The 10,046-nt window shown below is 40.4% G+C and overlaps 1 protein-coding gene across 3 annotated transcripts in view; it reads left to right on the top strand.

The window, feature by feature from the left end:
• The window catches only part of bcl6ab (BCL6A transcription repressor b), an 11,228-nt gene extending 6,105 nt beyond the window's left edge, over positions 1-5,123 (top strand). The window contains exons 6-9 of one of the 3 annotated variants that reach the window (XR_012383724.1): positions 11-160; positions 238-368; positions 455-1,047; positions 1,164-1,243. Coding sequence is in view for 2 of the 3 variants with exons in the window: in XM_005171137.4 (XP_005171194.1) it covers positions 8-160; positions 238-368; positions 455-592; positions 4,457-4,585 (551 nt within the window). In the remaining variant the exon portion in view is untranslated. Of the gene's footprint in view, positions 1-7; positions 161-237; positions 369-454; positions 1,048-1,163; positions 1,244-4,456 lie in introns of those variants that run through there. The other 2 variants (NM_001100074.1, XM_005171137.4) reach the window with 2 other exon arrangements.
• Positions 5,124-10,046: the final 4,923 nt, after the last annotated feature.

Here is a 10,046-nt window from a genome sequence, read left to right as displayed (position 1 = left end):
GTCTCAGCAGAGAGGGAGAGGGTCTACTGTAATGAGTGCGAATCAGAAGCAGAGAAGCCCCAGTGGCTGCAGGACGGAAAACCGTACAAGTGCGACCGCTGCCAGGCTATGTTCCACTATAAAGGAAACCCATTATCCAGCCACAAGTCTGTCCACACAGGTAAACAAACAAAAATCCAGAGTTGCAACCTTCCCCATACCTGTATAGAGCCGTTTTACATAGTCTTTCATTGACAGGAGAGAAACCGTACCGCTGCAATGTGTGTGGAGCTCAATTCAACAGGCCTGCCAATCTGAAGACACACTCACGCATCCACTCGGGAGAAAAGCCTTACAAATGTGAAACCTGCAGCTCTCGCTTTGTCCAGGTGAAAACAACCGGCCGGACTGTGCTTGTATACAGGGAGGGTCTATGTAAACGAAGCACTTCATCTTCTACTTTTGTCATTCTCAGGTGGCTCATCTGAGGGCTCACGTCCTGATTCACACTGGAGAAAAGCCATACCCATGTGACATCTGCGGCACACGCTTCCGCCACCTTCAGACGCTCAAGAGTCACTTACGAATACATACTGGAGAGAAACCTTATCATGTGAGCACCTTTTTGTCATACTAACTTCTTTTCATATATTTTATTATTATTAACAAAGCGTATAGGCTGAAATAACAATATAATGACATATATCAATTCTACTACCTCACCACCTTCCCTGTGGTCTCTTTAAACTGGGGTATCCATTGAATAGAAGTTAACAGAAAAACAATAAATTTACAGTATCAAGAATGAAAGATAGATAGAATACAATCATACAAAGGCAATCATTCTGGGTCCTCATCATTAAACATGGAGATATTGTCAGCAGCTCTAGTCTAGATCCTTAGTGTACACATTTGTACCAAGTTCACTCTAGCCGTAGATAATTCCAACATTATAATGTCCTGAAGTTGTACCAACCACTTGTTTGTGTCCAAGTTATGTGGAGGAATGTTGTGCTAATAGTATTTTTGAAGAAGTTAAGCCAGCCAGCCAAACAGCTTTTTTTTGTAGCTTGATAAATAAGCAATATGACACGAGTAGCAGTGTGCAATGGTTGTATATCAGCACTGGTGGGAGGCGTGCATTGGCACGAGGCTGCAGGCCGAGTGCCTTAGCGCCCCACCAGTGCTGATATACAGCCATATCGCACTGCTACTCGTGTGGTATTACTTTTATACAACAGTTCATCGGCACAATCTTGTACATAAAAAAGAAAATCAAACACAGAGTGTCTAAAACCCTTTTGTATTAGGAACTACTTTGTTCCGCCATTCATTCACATCTGCAGCTGACGTCAGAACAGCAGAAGCCATTACTAATTCACCAACGTCACTTTAGAGCTAGTATTTGAATAATTCTCTATAGCAGGGCTCAAAATTTCGACCATTTTGGTCGCATATGCGCCCGAAATTTTATCTATGCGACCTTAAAATATATTTGGGAGCATTTCTGCGAGTGCTTAAAATTGTTGTGTGCAACCAGTTTTTGCTGCAAAATGTTCACCACATGCGCGGATTCGGGAGACATTCACGCAGAATGCATCTCTAAGCTCTTTGTCTGCACTTGGAACGTGAAACGCAGCACTCAGGAATGGTTTAAAACAGTTGTCATGTCAACTTGCTGCAGTAAACAAATCCAAGTCCATAATGCTTGCCCCGCCTTCGCGCTCTTCTTATTGGCCCACCAATGCTCTAGCACTGAACGCGAATGATTGGTTAATATCAGCTGTCAATCACTCAGCGCCTTCTGGCTTCGGATGACAGAGAGAGCTACTACCGCGAAAAATTGTAAAGCGCTGAAGATGAAAATGAAGATAACACTTGACAGATTTAGTTTTAGAAACCATCTAGTTATAAATAATGACACATCTTACTAGTGATCATGTGCTGAATGTTAATCCACCACCTACACTTTTCCAAGAGTAGAAGACTTCCATTGGCTTTAAGTCCGCTATGAAAAGTCTGTGAGATGGAGTTTTCAGGTAACTGTTTGCCACATCTAGCACGAGAGCTCCTGTTTAATCCTTCATATAATCGCCAGATGCTGTCCGCCGTGCAAGGGGCAGCTATATGTCAAATGTAACACCACGTACACCGTCGTACAAATGGGCCTACGCTGAGTAAACTAACATCGCTACTCCTAAAAAGACCGGTGTTGCTATTAACATGACGTATGCATATAATAAGGTACAGTATGTGTCAAAAGCATCAGTGCAATATCAGACAGCACTTGTGAGAACAGCAGAGTTATATGGCTAACAGATTCATTCAAGCAGTGCGTGCAGGGCTGGTGAGCGCTCCGTGTATGCTTTGGTCACTCAGTTCTGTTATAAAAATGTATTTTCTTGAGATAACGGGATTTTGTTGAGACATATTTTCCTCACGCTTGCATATATGTATTAATTTTTTTGCTTGTTAGTTTGATTAGTGTTCATTTCAAATGCTTTAAATATGTTTGTATAAAACTTGTAGTAACAGTGCTCATAAATGGTGGCTGCGACTAAATTTTGGCTGATACGCCTACATTTTTAAAGTTAGGAGCACCGGTGCTACCAAGCAAAAAGGTTAATTTCGAGCCCTGTATAGCGTAATGTGAAGCGGCGCTTCTGGTGTGTGACCCCCTTAAGATGATGACAAAACAGCAAGTTTTGTTCACATTTTAAGATTATAAGGCTGAACGTGACATGAAATGCCATCCGTTTACAGAGATTTCTCACCAGACTGCTGTTGTGTTTGCGATAAGGAGGGACAAGGCTGAATCCAGCTTCTTATTCGCAGCTTCTTATTGACTATCCGGTCCAGCGTTTTTCAGCTTTTCACGGTTCTGGCGCCATCTTGTGCATAGACAACGTCAACCGCCACCGACGAGCTCTCAGAAATTGTAAATATTTTAAAATAGGCACTATTCTTACAAATAAGCTGCATAGTTGCAATCTAAACAACTACATTCTCGACTTAAAAAAGCCTCAGAAGTACATTTTGTTGTCCAACAACAGTAATATTTGTTAAACTGTAGCCTGCTTGTTGCTTGCTTTATGTGGGCGGAGTAATACACAGAGGTGAAGAGGCCTTTGTGTGATGTTACTGGGAAAATACTGCACGGCTATCAGCCAATCAGATTCAAGAACCAGACAGAACTGTTGTATAAGATTCAACATAGATGACTTGTCATTTTTAGTAGTGTTCTACTCATGTGGATCTTTTGTTTAGCCAATGTGAAAATCTTACAAAGTCAGCCCAACCTCACGAGAAAACTAACTATTTTTCAGAACTTCAAAAAATGACTAATTTATAGGAATTCATATGATTTTATTTGTACGAAAATGTGTTATTTTTACAGAGGCATGCCTCCAAAGCCCACCCCTAACCTCAAACACCATAGTTTGCTAACTATCTACTAATACCAGTGAAACTTTGTTGAACAGCAAATGGATGGAACAAGTTCAAGCCACAGAAATTAGATGTGATATTTAAAATATAAAATGTTTGTACCTTAACCTTGTTCCACTCATAGGCTTTTCTGTGTGCTGTATTTTACCAAAAAAAACTCCACAGATGAAATGTGTAACATTGTGTTTAATGTATTAAGTTCTACAAAAGTTTCACTGGTATTAGTAGATAGTTAGAAAACTATGGTGTTTGAGTTTAGGGGTGGGCTTTGGAGGCATGCCTCTGTAAAAATAACACGTTTGTTAATGTGAAGCAAGAACTATTGTGAAGCAGGAACTACTGCTATGGTTGACATACAGGTCATTCCGTGTGTAACAGTGTAATAAAAAATAATAGGGTATATGCCGAGCTAGTGTTCTTCCCATACTGATAAACTTCCGGTGACCTGTTATTGTGAACTTTTTTCCATTTTATACGGTTCCTTTTACAGCATTGATGTTGTAATGTCATTAAAATACATTCAGTTAAATAAACTTTGGCATTCATTTAGTTGCTCAAGCGTAAAACGAGACAAAAAGCCGTTTACTCGCACGCGCCCGTCAGAATTGGCAGGCTAGCGCAGAAGCTCTATTAAATATACTGGGGTAAAATAAATGTTCATATTATAAAGACATGGTGGATGAAAATGTAATTTAATGCAGTGCTTCTTGTACAACCCGAGACCCACTTTATATCGGATATCACTCAGCCAGTGGAGATCGCCGATTTTTAAAGAAAACGGACCTTAAACGCGCCGGTTTTTGCATTGAATACAGTTCGCCGGAAGCGCTTAACCCAGGTTACTGGCAAATTAAAAGTCCTATTAGCATGCTTCTGCATATACCCTATTGTTAATCATAGACATTTAACTGAAAAAAGCAGAATAAAAGTCAATAAAACGCTCATTTCTGTGAAAAACACATTTGACATGCCAATGAAATGTTCTAACAGAAGAAGCATCCGAAGTAAAACTGCCGATTTCTCATTTCAGTGTGAAAACTGTGACCTGCGTTTCCGCCACAAGAGTCAGCTGCGTCTGCATCTGCGGCAGAAACACGGGGCCATCACCAACACCAAAGTCCAATACGGCAGAACCAGACCGGAACTGACCTGTCCGTAAGCTCCCGCGTGAACTCCTCAGAATCAACACCCATTTCTAAGGAAAGCTATGCTAAAGGAGACATCAAAAAATACAGATGCCCGCTCGGCTCTTTGTGATGCCAATCTTTGTGCTACTCAGATGGTGAAGATGTGTACTAATTCTCAGATATGAAGGACTAATGTAGTTCTCCAGCCTGTTGTGGTTCTCGCTGCATGATGGTTTATAATAATATAAACACTGACCTTCAAACATTGTAAATCAAGTTGTTGGTACAGACTGCTATGTGAATTTGAATAATATTGTATCTTTGTTATTTATTTTTTATCACGAACATGGTTTCACTCCTTTTTAAATCATGTATAATATACAATGGGAAGACTGGTACAGAAATGATGCATTTGCAGTAGGAGTGTTGAATTAAATCTCTGCGTTGGAAGCTGGTAAATGTATGATTTAAGCTCTGTCTGATAATTATACAGCATTTACATGTTTGTACAGTTGTTTTTGGTACTAGGGGGGGGGCAATGGTTCTTGCAATTAAATATTTGATACCAAACAGATGCGTGTACAGTTCTGTTATTATTTTTGGCATTCTTTGATTAACATACCCTGCTGAAAAATCCAGCTTAAACCAGCCTAGGGTGGTTGGCTGGTTTTAGCTGGTTGACCAGCCTGGTTTTAGAGGGTTTTTGGCCATTTCCAGGCTGGTTTCCAGCCATTTCCAGCCTGGTCTTAGCTGGTCAGGCTGGAAAATAACCTGCCAAATCCAGCTAAAACCAGCTTGACCAGCTTGGTTTAAGCTGGATATAGCTGGTTTTGGCTGGACTCCCAGCTTGGCTAGGCTGGTGGAAGAAAGTGGAAGAAACAAACAAATAAAGGAAGATCACTAAATGCACTACAGAATGTTACGTTTACACATCCCTGCACAAACTGCATGTAAACACATCAACTTTTAACAGTATAATACTCACTACTCTTGAGTACTTTTAAAAGGCCTACTTTTTACTCATACTTTAATTAATATTAACGACAGATACTTTTACTGTATTTGCACTACATTTTTGGGCAAGTAATGGTACTTTTACTTGAGTATTACTTTTTAGTACTCTTTCCACCACTGACTGTAGTAAATCCATTATTCAATTTAAAGTCAGTTTAAAAATAATTTAAAAATCACTGTGGTTAAACACAATTGTGTGGCTGCAGTGTCGTGTGTGTATCTAACCAGCCTCTAATGGCAAATAAAATGAAAAAAAAAAATCATTAATTCTATTATTTTTATAATCACAGTTGCTAAAAACAGTCTGCAGAAACACTTTGATTGACATTCTCCCTTTGTACAAGTCATCAGAGGGGGAAATCCCTGCCCATTAATGATCTCACCCCATTAGTTAAACAGCCCTGGATCATTATGTTTACATAGACAGCAGTAATGCAATTATTTGCCTAAAGCTGGGGTCACACTAGAGTATGAGCTTTCAAAATTGTCGTACAGGGCTGCGAAAAGGGGTGGGATTAAACAAGATAAATAGACTTTTTAAAAAGCAAGCGAGGTCATGTTTTGACCCTCGATTGGTCTCAGGCACACAAGTGATGCGATTTCGCAGGTCAGAGTTCATCAAGCTTGAACCTTGCAATGCAGCGAACTGCGAAACTTCATGCACGACCTTGTGTTTGCGGTATGAGGCATTTGTGTGGGTATGAATGGAAGTCTATGGGGAGAAAAGTCCAGTGTGAACACAGCTTAAATCTAAATAAGACAATAATATGATTAAGGTGTTAATATGAGTTGTTTTTTTAAATGTTCCTTTCATGTCCTGTTTTTACGGTTGCCGAGAGAGCTTAATGTGCTGCAATTTAAGAAAACACATGCAATTACAAAAAACACCAGGGAGGGATTTGGATCCTATTTTAACATCAAGAAATTAAAAAAAAAGACTATTGTGTTTATATCACTCCAGTATGACTGTGGACACACTAAACCAGGGGTGGCCAACCCTGTTCCTGGAGAACCACCTTCCAGATTTCAGTTGCAACCCATATCAAACACACCTGCCTGTAATTATCACATGGGGTTCAGGTCCTAATTAATTGGTTCAGGTGTGTTTGATATGGGTAGCAACTGAAATCTACAAGGCAGCTTTCCAAGAACAGGGTTGGCCAACCCTGCACTAAACCTACACACAGTTCTGACAAAACAGCTTTCAAAAGATGATCTTCATCATAGGTGCCCTTAAAATTCATAATGATAAAAACAAGTGAATAAACATGTCAGTTGTTTGGTTCAGCAAGATTAGTCAAAGTTAGCTTGATTGTCAATTCAACCACATGGACATATAGAGAATCGAAATTACGTTACTCTCACACCCTAGGTGCCTAACATATAATATTAATACAAAAAGTTCTAAATACTTAAAATGTTCAAAAACCTGATGTATCTCCACATTGTTTAACACTGAAATGATGACGCTAATTCATTCACCTACCAAAGAACTGAGTTCACTGTTTTGTTTAAGGCTCTAAACATGCTCTTCCAGTTCTCCCACACGAGAAACGATTCTGTATAGCTTAACCCAAAAGGCCATTGTTGTCCAGAAGGTTCATTCACAAGAATGGATTAATACAGAGCGGCTTTATTTGCTTTACTTTTACTGCTTTGAATCTTCAGTACACACTGTAAAAGAGCCTGAATTATGACTTTTATTTTCCTCCAAATGTGAACAATAGTCAAAATGATGCGTGCGCACGCTTTTGCAAGTCAAAATCTAGGCGTTATCATCTTTTCTATTGTAATAGTGTGGAAAAACAGGAATTCACAATTTTCTGGTATCCTGTATGTATTGACAGCTGCTTATATGATTTGCTGACAGTACCACACAAGGTCATTCTCAAAAGTGTACTATAGATCTTTATCTTGTGTCAATTGTTTTGAGATATACTGTACCTGCGTGCGTGCACACATAGACATATGTACAGTTGAAGTCAGAATTATTAGCTCCCTGTTTATTTTTTCCCCAATTTCTGTTTAAGAGATTTTCTCAACACATTTCTAAACATAATAGTTTTAATAACTCATTTCTAATAATATGATTTATTTTATCTTTGCCATGATGACTGTAACGGAGGGTCTGACACAGAGGGATCCATATGCAGTATATTTATTAAACAGAGTTTAATAAGAATAAGCACACAGATGTTATGCGTGTGCGAACTCACATCCAACACAGTAGTATTAAGTCGAAGGACTGGCGGCAAGCAAACACAAGGTGAGTAATCAGGCATGGGTCAGAGGCAGGCGGCGAGGATCAAAGTTGGTATACAGGCTTGGGTTCAGGGCAGGCGGCAGGCAAGACAAGGTCGAGATACAGTCCAATGTAAGCAATGGGAAAGCAGGCAAGGATCAGAAATGCTCAGTAGTGTTAAGGCTGATTTATACTTCTGCGTCAAACACCGGTGTATGCTACGGCGCTGACGCATAGCCCTTCGCCGTGGCCGTCGCCGTCACTGACATGCACCTCTCAAAAAATGTAACTACACGTCGCAACGACGCGTAGCGTAAGCTCTGTGATTGGTCGGCTTGGTAGCGCTGACGAGTCTGGGCGGGACCGAGAGCCGCGCGAATGGCGCGAACGATTGTTTACAAGTGTGGAGTACCATGAAGGAGCTCCGGATGGAAAGTTTTGTTCTGTGTTTACCTCATAGTTAAAGTTGTTGCACGTCCGCCGGTTCCTGCCTCAAAATGAGCGAGTTTGAGCCACTTGTACATCCCGGAAGTGTTCAGGAAAACAAAACAGCAGCGAAGAAACTCGACACAGAGGAACATTTACACCTAACTGCCAACTAGCGTTTCGGAAGTGTTAATACAGACCGACAGAGACAGCGTGCAGAAGTATAAATGCACAGCCACGCGCGTTGCATGCGCCGTGGGTTACGCCGGTCACCTTACGCAGAAGTATAAATCAGGCTTTAGCCGGGGCAGAACAAGACTTCGCACTGAGGAGTGTGAGTGTACTGCTTATATGTGTGAGCCAGGTAATTAGGAGATGTGCTGCAGGTGTGGGTGACAGTCAGTCAGTGGGGATGACGTAATGTCAATAGTCCGGTGATGATGACCTCTGCTGGCCAGCGAGGGGAATTACTGAGACCGAGTTGGTGACAGTAACAGTAAATTATATTTGACGATATTTTTCAAGACATTTCTATACAGCTAAAAGTGACATTTAAAGGCTTAACTAGGTTAATAGGTTAACTAAGCAGGTAAGGGTAATTAAACAAGTTATTGTATAATGAAGGTTTGTTCTGTAGACTATCAGAAAACAATACAGCTTAAAGGGGCTAATTTTGTCCTTAAAATGGTTTTTAAAAAACAAAAACTGCTTTTATTCTGGCTGAAATAAAACAAATAAGACTTTCTCCAGGAGAAAAAAATATTATTAGACATACTGTGAAAATTTCCTTGCTCAGTTAAACGTCATTTGGGAAATATTTAAAAAAGAAAAGGGGGTAGTAATAATGACTTCCACTGCATATGTGGTTTACAAGGACTTACCATAGGCATAATAATTATTTACCTTCATACATTTGTTATGTTTATTTGCTTTATTTGAGTTTAAGTGTGGTTTATTCATAAACTTATTTCGAGAGGATCACGTGCTTATGAACACGGCTGGCTCCTTATTAGCTCCGCAATTTGCCATATTAGATGATTACGGAAGCATTATAAATAATCTGAGTCTTTCACTCCAGTTATCTTCGTCTTGAAGCTCCACCCCTTACACCCCTACTTTCTTCCCCTTTTCCGATAGGACAACTTGGTGGCCCAGTAGCTAACACTGTTGCCTCACAGCAAGAACACCGCTGGTCCAACCTATCGGGCCAGTTGGTGTTTCTGTGCGGAGTTTGAATGTTCTTTCCTTGTTCACCGGTTTCCTCCCACAGTCCAAAAACATAAACCATAGCCAATCGACTAAAACAAATTTTCACCCAATACAACCTCAGTTTACACTTCTCACAGCGACAAGCAGGGGAGTTTTCAACACCTACCTGAGCTCGAACTCCCCTCTCGCCCTTCTAACGGGAGGGAGCCCCGGGCTCGAGGATTTTACAAGCTCAGGGCTCTCTCCTAGGACAGCATGCCAAATACACTTTATTGATTTTCAGCTAAGTGTGAACTCTTGAAATTATATTATAATCACATTCATATCGTACAAATTACCTGACACCTTTCAGACCATTCATCTTCATTATGCCCGGCTCATACTGTGCGATTTCAGCCACGATTTGGTTGTCTGAGACACATTTGGGAAATCCGAAAAAATTTTAGTAATTGTAGGCTAATATCTGTGGATCTATGATCTTTGGTTTGAAATGTTTGCCGTTGCAATCAAACCTCCCCACAGATGAATTTCTGGCAGTGTCAAAAGATTACAGACACTTTCCTGCAGGGTTACTTCAACTTCAGCAATCAGCACGGCATCTT

This window comes from Danio rerio, chromosome 2, assembly GCF_049306965.1.
Source record: "Danio rerio strain Tuebingen ecotype United States chromosome 2, GRCz12tu, whole genome shotgun sequence".
NCBI classification, from domain to species: Eukaryota; Metazoa; Chordata; class Actinopteri; order Cypriniformes; family Danionidae; genus Danio; species Danio rerio.
Note: the sequence above shows the minus strand (reverse complement) of the source record. Positions and strands in the feature narration are given on the sequence as shown.